The sequence below is a fragment of the Mesoplodon densirostris genome, chromosome 16, assembly GCF_025265405.1.
Source record: "Mesoplodon densirostris isolate mMesDen1 chromosome 16, mMesDen1 primary haplotype, whole genome shotgun sequence".
Classification (NCBI taxonomy): Eukaryota; Metazoa; Chordata; class Mammalia; order Artiodactyla; family Ziphiidae; genus Mesoplodon; species Mesoplodon densirostris.
The window spans coordinates 27,798,200-27,818,508 of record NC_082676.1 but is presented as its reverse complement, the minus strand read 5'-3'; the positions used below and the strand labels follow the sequence as shown (position 1 = coordinate 27,818,508).

The following is a 20,309-nucleotide window of genomic DNA, read 5'->3' as shown; positions in this document are numbered from 1 at the left end:
ACATGCCGCGGAGCGGCTGGGCCCGCGAGCCATGGCCGCGGAGCCTGTGTGTCCGGAGCCTGTTCTCCGCAACGGGAGAGGCCACAGCAGTGAGAGGCCCGCGTACAGCAAAAAAAAAAAAAAAAAAAAAATACCGGCAACCAATTCAAATTTCTAAAACAATACTGGGTAGACTGTTTACCGCCTGTGGCTTGCTGGTTTGTACCTGTGCACCAAAAGAATGGTCTGCTTTCCTCCCCTACAGGCCCCTAAGGTTCACCAAGACAGGCCCTGGCAGGAGAGGGAGGAGGGAGGAGCCGGTGAGAGCAAGCGGTTAGCCCTGACCTGGGCCCCGCGCTCTCCTGCAGCGCAGCTCTGGCAGCTCTGCTCAGCTTGCCGTTTCCTCCAGTCAATGGCTCTGCCTGACTTTCTTGCTCCAGGGGCGGGAGTGCCCCTCATCAGCCAATGCAGAGCAGGAAGGCACTCACGTTCTCTCACCTCTCTGCTCACAGAGCCTGGGGTCAACTCTTGAGCCTTGGCACCCAACGACAGGGTGGCAGTGCCTTTCCAGGGTCTAGAATAAGCCCTTCCACCCCGCCCCAATGACATGCCCCAACTCCTGGAACCTGGAGTCCACACCTTGAGTCACAGAGACGCCCTCCGCCTGTTGTAATGATGATCCACATCCCGGCTCAGACAGTGTGCTGGCCTTCAAAGTGGGGGGTGGGAGGGGTGTTGCAGGGGTCAGAGAATGAGGTAAAAACAGAATGGATGCCCAGAACCGTGTTTTATTAATCTCTGACCAGCACAGAGTGGGCATAGTAAACAGCACTGGACCAATACTGTGACATCTTGTCTGAGATGTTAAAAAGTAGGATCACAATTTCACCCGCAACTGCAGCAGGTTCACCTCTTCCTGAAATCTCTCTGTTCTCCAACACTGGATGCCCACTGAGAGGTCAGAAGTTTGCAGCAAGAATTTCCTGCCAGCCTGTAGCTGCTGCCTCGGCCCCTCCCTGCCTCCCCCTGAAGCCCACGCTGACCTGCAGACCCCACCTTGTGGACTCTCAACACACTGCAAGCTGCCTGTCCAGGCCAACGTTGACCCACAGCATCCTGCCCCTCGAGTGGGCGCAGAGGTGCTCAGTCCAGTGCAAGTATCCCAGTGCTCAGCCGCACCTTTGTTCTACACTGACAGGGGCCAATCCATCAACTTTTGGCTGCAATTCCCAGAGAGCTTGGGATCCTGCCTGTCTCCGTGTAGAGTCGCGGCCCATGACCCTTTTGCTCCCTCTCACGACATCACACTCATCCCTTCCTGGAAAACCATTTTAATTAGTTTACACATGCGGCAAAGAGGGAGATACGGAAGCTGGGCTGGCTGGGCTGTCTTTACAAACTGCCAGGTCTCCCTCTTGGCTCTGAGCAGAATTAGCAGCAATTCTAAGAGGCCCCAGGCCTCCAACAGCAAAGCCAGAGAAAAGTCACCCCCAGAAAGCCGACGGGGGAGGTGGTAGGCTGTGAGTGCTCAGCGTCCTGCAGACAAGGGAGGTGGATGAGGGAAGTGTGGACTCACACGGGGCTCTCAGAGGCTCCATTCAGCAAGGCCTCCGGCCAGGGCTGTGTTTAAGGCTGGGTTAGGCAGAGATGGGAGCCACAGAGAGGAGATGAAAGGTCTGGCTGGCAAGCCCCAGGGGAAGGGCAAAGGCACTGGGGCAGATGCAGCCACGGACAATGGCCAGCTCAGGCAGGGCCTCTGCAATGCCCACAGCAAACAAGTCCATCCACACAGCTCAGGGGCCTTGGCCTCTTCAGGGCCCCTGTCTCAGCCAAGCACAGAGGCATCTCCCAGGCCAGAAATCAGAGCCAAAGCACCAGCCCTGTCCCACAGCAGCTTGCAGATGCGGGGCTGGGTCAGCATGGGGACCAGGCCATCCTCAGCTCAGTGGCAGTTCTGACAGCTGGGGTGGCAAGGAGCCCCATTCACCCGGCAGCGGCAGCCCCCGCTGGTGTCTCCCGGGCCCTAGAGGATGAGCGGGGAGAGGAGAAAGGGTCAGGACAGTGAAGACAGCGGGCTCCTCCCCTTCCGCCGTGCACTCCATCACACCCCCGAAGCACAGACTCCCACCCTGGGCCTTGGCTCGGGCACATCCTCCTGCTAAGATGACCCTCTCAGCCCCAGCTACCAGATGGAGGCAGCCGTTAAGGCCTTTCGGGGCTCCCATAGCAGCCTCAATTATGTGGTCTGGCTGCCCACCCCTAGACCTGGAGCCAGAGAGGGCTTGATGGATTTTTGCATATTCGGGGTGGGTCAGCACACTGGCGGCATGAGAGTGTGTTCCTTCCGCCTCCACCTGTCTCACTGTCTGCCTGTACGGATAACGCCGAGCCCCAATTCCAGGAACACTCCTCCCAACGACAGCCACCATGAGCCACCATGCGCGTGCTCACCATGTGACAGATGCACCGCGCTAAGAACTGCTCTTGCATTTTTTCATTTGATTCTGACAACAAACCTGAGGCCCAGCTATCATCTCCACTTCACAGATGAAGAAACTGTGACTCAGAGAAAGGAGTAACAGCCTAACCACATGGTCAACGTGTGCCAGAGCCAGGGACCCACCCCTCTACCTCTGACTCCCACCCGCACCCTTGGCCGCTGTCCTATAGGGCAGGGCTGGGCAAACATTTCTGTAAGGGGCCAGTTCCCTGAGTCTTTGCCGGCCAGTCGGTCTCTGCCTTTGTAGCGCAAAAGCAGCCACAGACGGTATGCAAACGAATGAGCGGGGCTCCCATAAAACTTTACTTATGGACACTAGAATTCGGCTTTCATATAATTTTTACATGTCATGAAATATTCTTTTGATATGTTCAACCATTTTAAAAGATGTAAAAAACGTTCTTAGTTCACCAGCTACACAAATGCAGGCAGTGGGGTTAGAACTGGCCCATGGGCTGACCTGTCCAATCTCTACTCTCAGGCACCCTCCCACAGCACCCCTGAGCCCTCTGCTGCCTGGGGACTCACCCTGGGGCCCCAGCGAGGACCCTTGGTGACCCAGCAGATCTCGGTGTGGCAGACAGTGCAACGGATCCAGTCACAGCCATCCTTCTTCTGCACCACTATCTGGCACTGTGGGCAATGCATGGCCTCGCCCTGCTGCAGCATGGTCTGCAGCAGAGCAGGTGCTGACCTTAGGCCCAGCCCCGCTCCCTGGCCCCCGCCCCACTGCAGAGAGAAACCGGCCACCCCCCTGAGTCGCAGAATCACTCTCCCATGCTGCTCCACCCAGGCCCGGCTGCATGCAGCCTCCTCTCCCATGCGTCTGCAGTCTCCTCTCTCCACCCGGACACTCCTGCTGCTCGCCACTTGTCCTGAGTCCCATCTCTGGATGGGAGTGATGCCAGCAGGTGCTCAAGCCTCCAGGGCTGGATGAACCACAGCCCTTTCAGAGAAGTCCCCATCCCTCCCCAAAACTCAAATCCCGAGCCCTCAGCCTTGACCCAGCCTCACCCTCAGCATCTCCGTCGTCTGCCGGGCAGCCACGTCGTTCTGAGCCCGCAGGGCCAGGTCGTCTTGGTACTCCTTGCAGTTCATCTGCTCGTGGATGGCCTGCAGCAGGATGAAGGGCTCGAGGTGAGAAAGTTCCCCAGGGAGTTAGAGAGCTGAGGACCAGAGCAGGCATCCACATAAGCACCTAATGCTTCTACATGGTGTGACAGAGCCTTCCTTTGTAAACCACGTACACCCTGAGGCCAGGGAGGTGAAGCCAGGGTCATCACATATGGTAATAATCATATATACCTATTTATTTTAATTCCTGACAGGCACAGAAATCCCTAAACCGCAGCCCCTCGTCGCCAGCTGTGTTCTGCCCTGGTTGTAGGCCTAATGCTCTAAGAGCGAGCTTGCAGGGCTGCGAGCAGGCTCAGCCCTGCCTACTCGCCCAAGACCAGTCTCTGTTGTGGTCACCTGTTGAGAGGATGAGGGCAGGGATGGCCTGAGGTGAGGGTCAGGCAGGGCTCAGTTCAGGACAGGAGTTGACACTCCGTCTGGGGCTAGGGCTGGGGTTGGTCTGTGACGGATCGGGGTTCACCAGAGGCCAGGATCGGGGCTCAGTCTGGGGCCAGGATTATTCAGAGGCTCAGTCCGGGCTCAGGGCTCAGTCTAAGGCTTAGGCTCAGATCAGGGCCCAAGCCAAGCCTGGCCACTGACACACAGCTCTAAGTCATGGCAACCAGGTCAGTATCCCAGCTCCCTTCCCAGGAGAACAAACTCGGAATGGCAGCGGGCTCCTGGCAGGACCAGAGTGACTGGGCAGTGTGGGTCCCTGTCCCCACCTTGCAAAGCAGGCAGTTGACGTGGAAACACACAGGGCAGGTGAACTCGTTGACATCATCCTCAAAGAAGCACCATCCTTTGCAGTCCAGGGTCTTGCAGTGGTAGCTGAAGGCACTGCGGTTTTCCGCAATGGAGACGCCCAGGTCCAGAAATCGCTGGTAATCCTCGGGGCTCAGGAGCTGCCAGCAGACCACAACCTTGGTGCTCTGCGTTCAGAACACCTGACAGTGTGCCCTGCTGGCCACCAAATATCCCTCAGGAAGCCCCCAACCCATAAAGTCCAACATAGCAGTGTTAAAAACTCCATTCAAAAAGTGGGTTAAGGGAATTCCCTGGCAGTCCAGTGGTTAGGACTCTGTGCTTCCACTGCAGGGGGCGTGGGTTCGATCCTACAAGCTGAATGGCTCAGCCAAAAAAAAAAAAAAAAAAGGAAAAAAAAAGTAGGTTAAAAGTTCTGGAGATGGATGATTGCACAGCAATGTGGCTACACCTAATGCCACAGAACTCTATACTTAAAAAATGGTTAAATGGTAAATGTTATATATATTTTACCACAATCTTTTAAAAAGGAGAAAAAGTGGACAATAACAAGCAATGCCAGGAAGATGTGGTTGAACTAGCATCCTGGTACATAGCACTCTGAGAAAGCCATGTGGCAATAATGTTTCAACCATCCCAAACTTTTCTGACCCTTTGAGACTTATTCTACTTCTACAAGTTTATCCTAAGAAAATAATATACAAGAAGGAAGAGACACCATGCAAAATGTTCCCTGAAGCATTCCTTACAAACTGGAAGGAATTATTAATAATTATTAATATTAATCATTATTGATATTAATTATTAATAATAATTCCAGAAACTGGAATTATTCAGAGAGGAGAACTAAACAGGATGTATGCCATAGAGATTTACAATAATCTTTAGAAAGGTTTTGTAGCAAAATAGCAAAAGCTGTTGTCCCTACATTGGTTACAATGAGGTAAAAATCATGCCTATGTTCTATATCTCGACTGAGTGGTAGTCTTAAGAGTTACATTTGTCAAAACTCATCTAACTGCATGCTTACAACGGACGAATTTTATTGTGTGCAAGGTATACCTTAATAGTTAATTTAAAAAGAAAAAAAAAAAAAAAACATGTCTACCCAGAGACACCAAAGGAAAGAAGAGAAAATGCAATCAGAGATTTTCTGGGATGGCAGAGTTGGTGGGTGATTTTTCTCTTTGATTTCGGTTCTGGTTCTTGTGGTTTAGGCATGTTTTTTGTAAAACAACCTCCACTGCATTACTATGCTGATCCCTGCCCCGTCCTCTTTCTCTGCCACACACTTGACTATTCTCTGAGGCTTCGGTCAACCTCCAGGGGCTCCAGGGAAGCATGAGCCCTGCAGCTCCTTGGCAGGAACTCTGGCCCCATCACAATGCCCCTTGGCAGAGGTGGATTTTACAGGGAAAGCCTCTGGGCAGCGACTGTGGGTGCCAGGACATATGGAATGATCTAGGTCTTGGGGCCTCTGCAGGCAAGAGCAAGGAAGCCAGAGCTGCCCTGCTCAGGTGCCCCACAAACAACAGTTAAAAATGGGGCTTCTCTTAGTGTAACGGCTGGGAGTTCCCAAAGGCCCACCCCTTCTGTCTGCCCTTTTTCCCCTGAGGCAGAACCCCTTAGGCGCCAGGAAATACTTGGTAAAGTTTAGGGGGTTCTGAGAAGCAGCATCGTAGGAAATAGGCAGAAGTGATGTGGAGACGGGGTCTTGTATATGCGGTGGTGGGGGTCTCTCATTTGGACCTCAGCCACCTTTGGCCCTGCCTCCATGTTGGCCTGGGAATTCCAAGATGCCCAATTCTGGGAAGGCCATTCCCCAGCAGTTTAAAAAGCAATGATCAAGTCCAACAGTCCACTTTACAGATGGGTAAATGGAGGCGCAGAGAAGGGAGAGCACTTGCTCAAGATGACCAGCAGTCAGGGGCATAACTCGATAATAATAACATTAATAATAATAGAAAACACACACATGCAGACACATACAGCCCTGTGAAATGTTGCTGGAGGAGTGGCCCCTATTTGTTCATGTCTCCCCAACTCCACACCCTTGGGTGGTTCCCTCCCACACAAACTCTGGGCTTAAGCATGTGACCTGCTTTGGCCAAAGGGACAGGAGCAAGTGAGCAGCCTTGGAAAGCGCTCCTGCACTGGCTGCTCTTGGATCCTTGACACCAGTACATGGCCAGCCTGGGGTGGATGAGACCAAAGTGGAAAGAGGCCCTGTCATACCAGCCATCACAGATAAGACCATCACACCAGTCCATGACAGTGGACCTGCCAGCTAAGCCCAGTTGAGCTCTGCCAGGCCCAACCTGGACCAGATGAATCATCCAGCTAAGCCCAACCCAAATTGCTAACTTGCAGATTCATAAGCTAAATAAATGGTGGTTGTTTTGAGTCTGGAGTAATCTGTTACACCTCAGAAGCTAACTGATACAAGGGCTAACTGATACCATGTATCAAGCACTACTCCAAATTCTTTACGTGTCTTCCACTATAATCTTCACAACCCTTGAAATAGAAACTCTCTGACCCCAACCAAGATGAGAAAACCGAGGCACAGAGAGGCTGCGTATCTGACCTGAGGTCATCAGGCCATCAGGCCATCTGGCCACAGAATTCCCCCTACTAACTGCTCTGCTGTCTTTTCTTCATAAGGGTGTTTTCTTTACTAGGTATTTCCCCTAGTTCCTGTCCTGCCCACCCCTTGGGCCTCCAGCATCCCACACAGAAAGGGCTCTTGATAAATGACCGGTGCCTGAGACTGGGACTCTCAAACTGGTTCCCACCTGCCAGCTCAGGGCCCAGTTCCCTGGGACAGGGGGTGCGCCCCTTCCTCCCACAGGCCTTACCGCCCGGATCTCCCTCTCCAGCAGCTTGCCCGAGCAGGAGTAGGTGTTGTCAATGAAGGGGCAGGCAACCTCGGCCTCCTGGCTGTTGAGGATGGTGCCCTGTAGACACTCCCTGGGGGAGGTATGAAGGGGCAGGGAGGTTAGGGGTCATCTGAACCCCATCCCCCAGGACTCCATCCCCCAGGACTACAGCCCTCACATGGTGAGGCCTGACCCCAGGCGGGCTTCTCCTCAATACCTCCCTTCCTCCCGATCCCTCCCACCAACCCATCACTTCTGTCCCTCCCACTGCCACCCTTATCACTCCGGCCCAGGTCCCATCACCTCACCTGCAGGACTGCAGGAGCCTCCTCCCTGGGCTCCCTGGGTCTACCATGTCCCTCCCTGAAGCCTCCCATCCCATCCCGCCCAGAGCAAACCTGAGAGCCCCGGTAACTCACCCTCCCTAATACCTCTCTGTCCCCATCCCCTAACTCCCTCCCTCCCTCTGCTCCAGCTACACTGACCCCTTGCTGCCACAGGCAGGCCAGGCACATACCCACTTTGGACCCCCTGGTCTGCTCCAGTGCAGCCTCCCTAGGGGCTTCCCAGACCTCTTGTAGGGCAGGGCCTCTGTTACTTTTATCATAATCCACTGGTACTTAGCATTTGGTACAATTTACAATTATATCAGTGATTATTTGATTAACACCGGCCTGTGCACAGGAATGTAAGCTTCAGGAGGCGGAAAATGAGCTTTTTGTTCACTCCTGGATCCCCAGGCCTAGCCCAGTCCCTGGCACCCAGGGCAGCTCATCAAATGTGTGCTGTGAAGGACGACACGTTCTCCACAGCCCAGGGCCAGGTGTGGAGTCTCAGACGGCAGACTGTCCACCAGCGAGGGTCAGGGTGGGGCTGGCACGGGCTGCCAGGCCAGAACCCAGGCCTTACATGGGCCTGGCGGTTGTGTGGAAGGTCGCATGCTCTGGCGACAGAATGCCTGAGCTGTGCGGCCTCGAGCAAGTTGCTGGCCTCTCTGTACCTCACATTCCTCCTCTGCAAAAAGGGGAGAGAGTGCCTACCTCGCAGGTTTCTGTGGGCGTCCAAGGAGATGTAAGAGCACTGCGCCCCACCCCCTTTCAGCCATGGGTACTGCGCAGCCGTGAGGAACTACATCGCTGGGGGTGGGGTCAGGGCCGCACCTGCAGAAGGTGTGCAGACACTCACGCAGCACCACGGCCTCGCCGGGCGCCAGCACCGAGTAGCATACGGGGCACTCGGTAGGCTCGCTGTTCAGCACCAGGCTCCGCTGATCCAGTTGCACGAGCTGTAGGTAGTTCCCCTCCTGCTGCTGCTGCTTCCGCTGGGCACACGGGGGTGGGGCCGCGGGGCGGGTCAGGGTCTCAGGGGCGGGCCAGAAAGGCGCAGGACCAGGGGATGGGTCAAAACTGCCGGCTGGGGAGGGTTGGGGGGGAGCAGGATCCTGCGGTGGGGGTACGACTGGGCAGGCTGAGGTTAGGTGCAGGAGATGCTGGGAAGGGAGGGGCCGGGAGCGGGGCGGGGCGGGAGGCGAGGAAACAGGCAGGTGGGGTGGGGGTGGGGCAGGAGGCGGGCCAGGCACTGGCAGGTTAAGGCTGCAACCTAGTGTCAAGCCAGGGAGCGATGGCGTTTGGAAAGGAAGGGGCCAGGGTCTGAGCGGGGAACCAGGAGTAGCAGGGCTCCCATCTCTGCCAAGAAGCAGGGCAGGGCTAGGGCCAGGGGGGTGAAGGCAGAGCCGGGTCAAGGTCACAGAATAGGTCAGGGGTATGGGAGGTGGTGATAACGCGAGGGAGCAGAGCAAGGCGGGAGAGAGGACAGGGTCCGGGCCAAGGCTGTAGATGGGGCCAGCAGTGAGGTCATGGCCGGGGTGGGACGAGGGCAGACTGGGTCCAAGTGGGGGATGGGAGCATCCGATCAGAATGGGGGAACGCTCAGGGTTAGGTATCTGTGTACTCAATGCGTGCGTAACATGATGGGGGTGGGACTGTGGGAGGAGCAGGACAGAGGGCTGGGTCAACCTCCCAGGGAGCGGTGAAGGGCTCGGTCCAAGATCCTACGAAGTCTGGGTGGGCCACAGCCAGGGAGGAAGGGGAGGTCAGGAAGAGTAGGATTCAGGATGAGGTCAGGGCTGAGTGGAGCAAGAGCGAGGTCACAGACGGACAAAGGGGCGGCGGACGGGGCAGTGGTCAGGGTCTCAGCTAGGATGTTGGGGTCAGAGCCCAGTACTCTCGTGTGCACAGTGAGAGTGTAAGTCAAAGCCAGGGGCAGCGCCACAGCCCACTGGTGGGGGGAGCGGGGCAGATAAGCCTGGATGTGCATCACAGCCGGGGAGTAGGGTCCTAGCGACAGGATGAGCACAGGGAGAGGCCGGTCACAGTCAAGTGCAGGGTCACCACCAGTGGTGTGATCAGGAGGGGGCAGCAACAGGGGGAGGAGCGGCAATGTGGAGGTGCCTCCCTTCCTGGCCTACGCCTCCCCCGTCCAGTCTGCAGGTGTCTGTCCAGGGTCCACGCCCACCTGCTGGTACTGGCGCAGCGCCTCCTCCTCGCCGGCCAGACGCGCTCGCTCCTCCTCGTCCGGCTGGTACGAGGCGGGGACCTGGTAGGCCTCGGGCCGTGCCCGGCAACACATCTCGCAGCCGGGCCGCGTGGGCTTGTTGATGAAGGTGCAGCCAGGGCACTGCCAGCCCACCTGGGGGCAGAGGGGCGGTGAGCGCAGGAAGACGAGACGGGCGGGTCGGGGCGCAGGGGCGGGTCGGGGCGCCGGGGCGCGCGCTGGGCAGCTTACCGGCGGGGGCTCTGGCGCCGCGTCGTTCCGCCCCCGCCCCGGCTCCTGGGGGCCCCCGGGCTTCGGGGGGACTGGCTCCAGGGGGCCCCGTGGCTGCAGCGTGAGGTCCTTGAAGCCCAGATCTGGGGAGGAGGGTTCAGGGGTGCGGATCCCTGCAGCCCATTTCGTCCACACCCTGGGCCAGCCAGGAACCCCGGGCCCTGCACTGACCGCCCCCCCACCCCACCCCCTTCTATCTCCCTCCTTCCGGAAGAGTCTCCAGCTCGGTGGTCCTGCCGGGTGGGTCCAGACCTGGCCGAGTGCCCTGGCTCCCAGGGGTCAGAGTCCCTCCTCCACCCACGACTGCTCCTGGGGCCTCCCAGCTTAAAAACCCTGCTTGAAAACTGATCTCCTGTGCTCCTAAGTGTAGCACCTAGAGGGACGGACAACACTTCTGAGGTAGTCCTGCCAAAATACTGAATCTGAATCCATTCATGAGGGCACATGGGACAGAAAAACAAAAAACAAAACTGGCCTGGACTCTTCAAACAACAGGAGAGCCAAGGGAAGACAGGAGACCAAGATTGAAAAAGACTGAGAGACACCGAGGCCAAGGGCCAGGTCTTTTACTATAAAGGACATTAGTGAGACAACTGGTAAAATTTGAGCAAGATCTGTCCATTAGATCAATGGACGGTATCAATGTTAATTTCCTAAATTTGATAGGTATATGTAGTACGAAAATGACCCTTTTTTTTTAAAGGAAATACACACAAGTATTTAGGGGAAAGGGACAACGTGTCTGCAACTTACTCTCATAACAGTTCCAAAAAATTACTTATGCATAAATAAATACTGCGAGAATGATAAAGCAAAACAAATGTAGTCAAATGTTAATATTTGGGGAATCCACATGAAAAGCACATGGGAATTCGTTATACAGTTCTTTATACAATTTTGCAACTTTTCTGTAGGTCTGAAATATCTCAGAATAAGAAGTAAAAAATTTAGAATAAAAACTAGCTAGTATCATGTCCAATTTACAGATTTAGAAAACTGAAGAGCAGAGATGAGAAGAGACTTGCCTGAGGTCACACAGCTGATAAATGCCAGGGCGGGGACTGAACTCAGCCCCTCTCCCCTAGACCAGCTGTTCTCTAAATGGTTCCCCAAATGGCTCCTTCCTGGGGTGTCCTTTGTCCTCTCTTCCCCACTATGGATAAGGTCCTCCAGGCACGTTCCTGACGAAAGCCCCTGGGCTCTGCTGCCTGCTCCCTCTCCCCTACAACCTCAGCAGTGCACGCCGCTCCGGCGCAGAGCCTCACCCTCCAGCATCCGCAGCTGCCGCTCCCGCTGCAGCTCCTGAGGGTTGAGTGAGGTGTTGCAGGCTGACAGCAGATAGAGGTAGGCGCAGGCCCCGTTCCGCCGCACCCCGTGGGAGTGCAGGGTCTCCTGGTCCCGGGCCAAGCGCTGCCCAATCACCCACTGCTGCAGGGTTGGCGGAAAGCCATAGTCCAGGAACACCTGGCAGGGACGAGGCAGAGGGAGTGTGGGGAGGGAGGAGCGGAGTAGAGAGAGGCAGGGCGAAAGGGGGACCTCCGCCCTGACGCGTCTTCCTTTTGCCCCTCACTCACCATGTCCTTGAGGGAGGCCACCGTCATGTCAGGCCGCACCGTGAGCCAGATAGTGACCGTGTGCATCTGCGCATCCTCCACGCTCACCCACAGCCTGCGGGGAGGGCAAGGGGCCGCAGGTCCAAACTCAGCCACCAGCCAGCTCCTGGATTCCCACTCCCCTGTGCTTCCTCCTGGATCAGAACTCGCCGCTTAGGCCCCTGCAATGGCTCCACATGGCTCTCAGAATAAAATCCAAACTCACTGTGGCATGGCAAGGGCCTCCGTGCTCTGGCCCCTCCCAAGCTCTCCAACCTCTTCTATTATTGGCTATTATTGGCTCCTTAGTCAAACCACAAGTTATTAACTGTATGCCAAGACTCTTCAAAGGACTTAACATGTATTAACTCATGTAATCCTCTCAGGTACTGTTGTCACCCCTATTTTAGAGATAAAAACAGGAGGCACAGATAGGTTACAGTGGCTCTGCCAAGTAAACAATTAATAATTGTTAGAGGCAGGATTTCAACCCAAACAGTATTATTCCACAGAAAGCGGTTTTAAACACCAACCTTCTCAAAGATGCTCAAACGTTTTTGGAAGACCAAAAGCACGAAAAGGGAGGGCTAAGACAAAAAAACAGAACTGATCCCAGGACACAGAAAAATTAGGGTGTAGAACAATAACAGGAAAGCCCACTTAGAACCTCCAGAGTGATTTGGGAAAATGCCGCATCCTTAACGCAAGAACAGCAAGAAACAATCAGAAAATGAGGAAGAATTCCTGTGAAGGTAACAGTGACTCCTTACTAACCTAACCTTCAGGTCAAACTACAAGTTCACAAGGAAAATGAGAGATATTAAATTACACCATGAGGAGGCAATTCATAAACTCAGAATGTGGGAGAATTCTGGAGGTCAAAGACCAGGTTTCTTAAAAAAAATTAATGGCACTAAAAATAGAGAAAGTGAATAAAAGAGACTCAGACAACATTAAGAAATGCTATTTGATCTCCTTTGGCTCCTGACTGGAACAAACCAACTATAACAAACACTAACGAGGGAGTTACAAGTGGTCAGGACTCTGGGGACCCAGGTTTAATCCCTGGTTGGGGAACTAAGATCCTGCAAGCCATGTGGTGTGGCCAAAAGAAAAAAAAAAAAAACACTAACGAGATAATCAAGGAAAGTTGAATATAAATACCGTATTAGGGAATTTTAAGTAATTATTGTTAATTTTTTAGGTGTAATAATGGTATTGAGGTTATTTTTTAAGTCATTTTTTAAAGACATATCAAATTACTTATGAATGAACTAAAATCTGAGACTTGCTTTAAAAATACTCCAGAAAATACCTCAAAATTCCTCAGGATAATGATTTTCAACACCTAGCCAACTATAAGGGAAATAAGAAATTTTTAGACATGTATAGATGCCAAAAGTTTACCATCCACCTCTCCACATGAAAAGTTTTTGAAATACAAGAAAAAAAAAAAAAAAGAATAGCTGAGTCTGATGCAGGAGAATGGAAGAAAAGTAAAGGAAATTTAAAGAAGGACGAGATCTTAACCTTCAAGACATTCTTCTTCAAGCAACAGGGGTTTTGAAACATGAAAGTGCATAAAGTTTCAACTGCACTACTTATTCTACACTGAGTAATATTTCCATAATCAAAATACTATAAATGCTATTTTAGTGGGTTTACATTTTTAGAATCAACCTAGAGGCAAAGCATAGAAGTCTGAATTTTACTTAGGAAACAAAATCTAAAAGCTATAACCTTAACACAAATAACAGAAATATACAGTTGGAACCCTTATATCTAATGTCATCAGGATCAGTCGTGATCAGTTAGTCAGAAAAATCGTTAAAGCAGAGAACTGCAAAAACAGCTGCAGACTTTAACACTTAATTTTACCTTAAAGGATACAAATGCACATTCAATGGCCAATCTCTAGGTAAAAGGCCAATGGCTTTTTTTGAGTACAAATCTGCTACTGGAGTTCCCCATGATTTTTTCTTTTTGTATGAACCACACGCATTATACATGGTCTATGACTTCCAGTATCAGCTTCTTTAAAGTGGAGCAAAAACTTACACTCTCAAAGCATCTGAGTACAGTGCCCTTCTGGATTTTTACCATATTTTTTACAACTGTCCCACCCTAAAATGATAACAGGTATTTTTGGTGCCTCATCTCTATCTTGTCTTTCTAAAGCAATCAACTCAGTTTTCATAGACACAATTCTCTTTTAGCACTCATGTTTTATTGATTGATGTAACAGCTAATTAAATTATGCTGTGGCAGTAACAAGTACAACTGATATAAACAAGCTGTGTGTAGTGGTATGTTTTATAGCAGAAACTACAGTGCCATTTAATATTCAAGTATTTTATTTAAATCAAATGGCCAATTGATCGACAGATGCAATGCAATCCCTGTCAAAATCCCAGCTGACATTTTTTGCAGAAATTGACATGCTGATCCTAAAATTCATATGGAGATTCAAAGGACCCAGAATAGCCAAAAAAATCTTGAAAGAGAAAAACAACGTTGGAGGACTCATGCTTCTATTTTAAAAATTTACTACAAAGCTATAATAATCAAAACTGTGTTAGTGGCATAAGGACAGACATATAGAGCAATGGAATAGAAATTAGATTCCAGAAATAAACCTCAGATTTATGGTCAATTAATTTTCAACAAAGGTGCCAAGATATTAAACAGGGACAAAATAGTTTTTTTAACAAATAATGCAGGTACTTCCCTGGTGGCACAGTGGTTAAGAATCCACCTGCTAATGCAGGGGACTCGGGTTCAATCCCTGGTCCGGGAAGATCCCACATGCTGCTGAGCAGCTAAGCCCATGTGCCACAGCTACTAAGCCTGCGCTCTAGAGCCCACAAGCCACAACTACTGAGCCCTCCCGCCGCAACTACTGAAGCCCAAGTGCCTAGAGCCCGTGCTCCACCAACAAGAGAAGCCACTGCAATGAGAAGCCTGCGTACCACAAAGAGAAGCCCGCGCACCGCAATTAAGCCCATGCACCGCAACGAAGAGCAGCCCCCACTCACCGCAACTAGAGAAAGCCTGTGTGCAGCAACAAAGACCCAATGCAACCAAAAATAAATAAATTAATTAATTAATTAAAAAAAATAACGTTGTGATAACTAGATATTCACAAGCAAAAGAATTAAGTTGGACCTCACACCATATACTAAAATTAACTCAAAAGGGATCAAAGACTTAAATGTAACAGCTATAACTATAACCTCTTAAAAAAATAAAGAGGGATACACCTTTATGACCATGTATGAGGCAGTGGTTTCTTAGATGACGTCAAAAGCGCAAACAACAAAAGAAAACAGATAAACAGTCCTTCGTCAAAATTAAAAACTTGTGCTTCAAAGGACACTATCAATACAGTGAAAAGACAACCCACAGAATGGGAAATGAAAATATGTGTCCATTGTATACATATACACCACATTTTCTTTATTCATTCATGGTCACTTAGGTTGTTTCCATGTACAGTATATATACACAATGGAATATTATTCAGCCATAAAAAGAAGGAAATCCTTCCCTTTGCAACAACATGGGCATTGAGGTCATTATGCTAAGTGAAATAAGTCAGACAGAGAAAGACAAATACTGTATGATCTCACTTATATGTGGAATTAAAAAAAACCGATGTCAGAGGAAAAGGATAGACTGGTTGGCAGGGTGGGGGGTGAAGGTGGTCAAAAGGTACAACTTCCTGTTTTAAGATAAATAAGTTCTGGGGAAGTGATGTAAAGCATGTTAACATAGTTAACATATATTTTATCATATATTTGAAAATTGCTAAGAGAGTAAATCTTAAAAGTTGTCGTCACAAGAAAAAATAATTTATCACTATGTGAGGCAATGGATGGTAACTAAACTTACTGTGGTAATCATTCCACAATACATACATATATTAAATCATTATGTCATACACCTAAAATGATTCTGAGGCTCAATTTCCAACCTGTGGAAGGGGGAGGAGGGGGAAGGCTTCCCACACACCACCAAGAAATTTTCAGACACCAGCAGGGCTCGATTCTGGCACTCTCTACCCAGAGACAACGTCAGGTTCCACAGGTTGAGGGCTCAGTCCTACAAGACTGCCCCACCACTTCACACACCAACTGAAAGCCCAAGTTGTCACCTGTTCTCTGACTGACTGGCTACAGGTTAGGGATTCCAACGACCTCCTCCTTGGGTTTGATTATTTTGCTAGAGCAGCTCACAGAACTCAGAGAAATATTTACTTTCTATATTACTGGTTTATTATAAAAGGCTATAACAGCCAGATAGAAGAGATGCATAGGCAAGGTATGTGAGAAGGGGTGCAATTCTCTCCAAATCTCCAACCTGGAAGCTCTCCAAACCCTGTCTAAAAAAAAAAAGAGTGTTTATGGAGGCTTCATTACATGGGCATGACTGATTAATCCACTGGCCACTGATGATCGATTCAACCTCCAGCCCTTTTCCTCTCCCCGGAGATCAGGGTGATGGGACTGAAGTTTCCAATCCTCTAATCACAGGATTGGTTCCTCTGATGACCAGCCCCCATCCGTAGGTGATCTAGGGGCAGTCCAAGAGTCACCTCACTAACATAACAAAAGGCACCTTTATCATTCTCATCACTTAAGAAATTCCAAGTGTTTTAGGAGTTCTGTGCCAAGAACAGGAAGAAGACAAATATATATTTCTTATTGTAAGTCACAATACCTTAAACTAACTATATATGTCAATTATATCTCAATAAAACTGGGGAGGGCTTCCCTGGTGACGCAGTGGTTAAGAATCCGCCTGCCAATGCAAGGGACCCAGGTTCGAGCCCTGGTCCGGGAAGATCCCACATGCCACGGAGCAACTAAGCCCGTGCGCCACAACTACCGAGCCTGAGCTCTAGAGCCTTCGAGCCACAACTACTGAAGTCCGTGCACCTAGAGCCCATGCTCCGCAACACGAGAAGCCACCGCAATGAGAAGCCCGCGTACAGCAACGAAGACCCAACACAGCCATAAAAAACTGGGGAAAAAATATGTCCATATAAAAACCTGGACACAAATGTTCATAGCAGCATTGTACATGTTAGCCGAAAAAGTAGAAACAACCCAGATGTCCATCAACTGATTAATAAAGAAAATGTGGTATATCCATACAATGGATTATTATTCAGTCATAAAGAGGAATGAAGTTTTGATAGGTGCTACAACATGGATGAATCTAGAAAACATGATGCTAAGTGAAAGAAGCCAGACACAAAAGGTTATATAGTGTATGACTCCACTTATATGAAATTTCCAGAATAGGCAAATTGCTAGAGATAGAAAGTAAATTAGTGGTTGCCTAAGGTTGGGGGGATTGGGGAAAAAAGGTAGGGAGATAAGGAGTGACTATTAGCAGGTATGGGGTTTTGGGACTTCCCTGGTGGTCCAGTGGTTAAGACTCCAAGCTTCCACTGCAAGGGGCATGGGTTCAAGGGGCACAGAGCAGCAAAAAAAATTAAAAAAAAAAAAAAAAGGTATGGATACAGGGTTTCTTAAAAAATGTTCTAGAATTGGGTACAATGATGGTTGCACAACTCTGAATATACTAAAAGCCTTGAACTATAAACTTTAAATTGGTGAATTGTTTAAATTGTTGAATATGGTCTGTCAATTATAGCTCAATAAAACAAAATCAAATGGGATCCACCATTGAAAATTAATAACTGTAAAACTATTGTCTTACTACACAGCAGGAAAAAAGCAGGCAAAAACAACATTTATTGAGTGATTAACATGTGCCAGGCACTGTGCTAAGCATTTCAGCATCAAGTTTAAGCCTCCTGGCGCAGACTAACAGTATCCATTAACCCTTGCCTTGAATTCTAGTGGAATACCTGGCTGTATTTCACAGCCTCCCTTCAAGCTGAGTGTGGCTGTGAGAATAGGTTCTGGCCTTGGGAGTTAAGTGGAAGAAGTGCGTGCAACTTTCTGAGCTCTGTTCTTAAGATGAGAGTGGGAGGGGGTGCCCTTATTCCCTTCTTCCTTCCTGCTGACAAGAATGCTGGTGCAATGGCTAGAACTGGAACAGCCATTTTGGACCATAAGGTGAACCTCAGAATGGAGGCCATGAATGGCATAATAACAAGACAAAAGCATGAGTCTCTGAGGACTGCAGGGAGCAGAGCCTCCACATCTGGACTCTGTACCATCAAACCTGTTGATACCACTGTTAATATGTTTCTTTCTGTTGTATGAGACCTAACACCCTAATACACCTCCTAACAATTCTAAGAACAGCTACTAATATTGCCCCATTTTTTAAATGAAAGAAACAAACTCTGAGAGGTGAAGTGACCTGCCCTAGATCTCAGAGTTGATTTGTAACAGAGCTGGGGTTTGAAGCTAGGTCTCCTGACACCAGAACCTGCCATTAAGAATGACTTAACTGTTCTATAGGCAAGACTATATCGCGGCCCACTGGGGTTCAGGAAGCCCTAAGTCCCTGGTCAGCTACATACTCCTCACCTGATATCCTGTGTCGGGGAGACCTCAGGCTTCAGTTGCACCTTCAGGGGCACCCGTTGCTCTGCCAGCCATATGGCACACTGCATAGCCACCTGTTCATCCCCGCCAGCCACTGCTCGGGTGAGGCTCTGGGCCACCTCCTCAGCTGAAATCCACAGTGGAAGCAGGTTAGCACAGGGTTTATTTTTCAGGAGCTGGGGTTAAGGGGGTGAGGAAGGAGGTGACCCTTTGTACATGCTGCTTCCTCTCTGTCTTCCTGGTGAACTCCTACATATCCTTCAGCACCCAGCTTAAAAGTCCCTTTTCTCTGGGAGGCCTTCTCTGTCACTCCCCACTCCCCCTCCCTGCTCATTTGGTTCTGTTTTCCCTTCATACTCCCAGGTCCCCCCATACTTCCACTCATTTATACAACAAACATTTACTGAATTCTTACTGTGTGCCAATCACTGTCTCAGAAACTGGTCTTCAACAGTGAATAAGATAAACAGGGTCCCTCTTCTCATGGACCTCCCAGCCCAGTAAGAAGACAATTAACAAAGTTAACAAAAGAAAAAGATTCAGATTGTGATCCATGCTGGCAAGGAAATGAACAGGGTAAGGAAATCAGGGAAAGCCTCTAGGAGGAGGTGACATTGAAGCTGAGACCTGAAGGAGGAGAAGTTGGGTATGTCAAGACCCGGTTGGGCAAAAGTGTTCCAGGTACAGAGAAAGGGAAAGGCTTTGGGCAAGAAATGGCTGGATTAGAACAGAAACCGGTGGGGCTCCAAGCATTATGACCAAGGGGCCCAATGGGGGAAGGCAGAGGTCAGCGAAGCCAGCAGGCCTGTGGGCCACCCAACTGCTCTGGGCTTTGTTCTAAGAACAAGGAGCACAGGAGGGTATGTGAGCAGGTTGGTGACATGACCTAACTTAAGTTCTCCCACGCTGGGTGGAAGGGGCCAGGGGGAAGGCAACGACCCCTGAGGTCTGCTCCCTCACCAGCCTGGGTGGTCTCCTGTGTCCTCTGGGAGCTCCCTACACCCTTCCTAACAGAGCTGGCCCACTGAGGCCTCAGGGGCATCAAATAAATGAATGACAAGAGGCCCCTGCAAGGAACCAGGCCCCAAGGGAGGAAACTGAGGGGCAGGTGGGTAGAGGGACAACAGGGTTAATGCCCCTCCCCCTCCCCCCCCCCGAAGTTTCTCAGTCGCCTCCAGGCTGTGCCCACCTTTCTTGATCTTCTCGTCCATCTGGCGTGGTTGTGCCCATCCCCCCAGGCGGGGGCTGCAGCTCCAGGGAAATGCCACCTCCCGGTCACTTGCTAGAGGACGGGCGACCACGAGCAACTCAGTCCAGGCCGGTGACCTCTGGCGCGGCCTAAGCCTTCTTTGTGCCTCGGTGTCCCCGGTGGCAGTCGGGTAGCATCACACTACCCGAAGACCGGGGATGGGGCCTGGGATAGGGAACGGGCCGGGACCCCGCGTGGGAGGTGAAAGGGGGCACCAAGCCAAGCCCGCAAAGGGCAACAGAGGAAACGGGACAGGCCTGGCTGCGGGGAGGGACGACGCACAGCCGGGGCGCTGCGAGTCCCCGAGGAGGGCCTCCCCTTTTCCCTGCTGGGGAAAAGCGCCCTCCGGGGCGCTGGATTTCAGCCCAACTCTCTCCCCCGCGGAGCGGCCCCTGTCAGTCAGGAGAGGGAGGGGAGCAGCCTCCACGGAAAAGAAAGTGAAAGTGGCGGCCCCGGAAGTGGGGCGGAAGAGTCTCGCGGGATCCGGGTGTCCCCGCCGTTCCGGCGGCGGCCTCTGCTCCGGATCTCGGCGGTCCGGGGCGCTCTGTCCGGCAGCCCGAGGCGTTCCCACCCCGCCCCGGGCCGGACCCGGACTCTTAGACCCTCACTCACCGGAGCAGCCTCGCCGGCAGCGCCGCGGGAGGGGTGGGGGAGTGGGCGGGGCCGGGAGGGGCGGGGAGCGACGAGGAGACCGCCCCTGTTCAGTCCAGCTGCCAGCACTGCGGCGGGCAGGCCGGTCCTTGCTCCTTTTGCAGAAGAAATAGAGGCTCTGTTTGTTTCTGATCTGCCTGAGGCCACGCAGCCGGTTTTAAATCCAGGCCGGACGGCCTCAGGAACCCACCCTTAGCCAGCCGGACGCTGCCTCTCGGCGGTCACTCT

At 51.3% G+C, this 20,309-nt stretch overlaps 1 protein-coding gene across 4 annotated transcripts; it reads right to left on the bottom strand.

Annotated features, from left to right (window-relative positions):
* Window positions 1–1,294: 1,294 nt before the first annotated feature.
* On the bottom strand, window positions 1,295–20,154 carry RBCK1 (RANBP2-type and C3HC4-type zinc finger containing 1). 4 transcript variants are annotated; one of them, XM_060077993.1, is made up of 12 exons: window positions 19,371–20,154; window positions 18,164–18,308; window positions 11,637–11,730; window positions 11,328–11,526; window positions 10,024–10,145; window positions 9,754–9,927; window positions 8,280–8,524; window positions 7,219–7,330; window positions 4,321–4,500; window positions 3,494–3,592; window positions 3,008–3,151; window positions 1,295–2,002 (listed from the first exon to the last, which is right to left on the bottom strand). In XM_060077993.1, exons 1-12 carry the CDS (start codon window positions 19,390–19,392, stop codon window positions 1,922–1,924), a joined length of 1,617 nt encoding a protein of 538 aa, XP_059933976.1. In that variant the 5' UTR covers window positions 19,393–20,154; the 3' UTR covers window positions 1,295–1,921. The 4 variants fall into 4 exon arrangements, with proteins under 4 accessions (XP_059933976.1, XP_059933977.1, XP_059933975.1 ...); XM_060077994.1 differs by having other exon boundaries at window positions 3,008–3,112; window positions 8,280–8,560; window positions 19,371–20,152; XM_060077992.1 differs by having other exon boundaries at window positions 8,280–8,560; window positions 19,371–20,146.
* Window positions 20,155–20,309: the final 155 nt, after the last annotated feature.

Bases quoted from the DNA above. Each gene is read 5' to 3' on its own strand.
- RBCK1 (XM_060077992.1), bottom strand. From the start codon at position 19,392: ATGGACGAGAAGATCAAGAAAG. The intron at 3,152-3,493 runs GTGAGGCTGGGT...GCTCTGCTGCAG, and splicing joins AGACGACGGAGATGCTGAGG to ACCATGCTGCAGCAGGGCGA. The intron at 2,003-3,007 runs GTGAGTCCCCAG...CTCATCCTCTAG, and splicing joins GTCCTCGCTGGGGCCCCAGG to GGCCCGGGAGACACCAGCGG.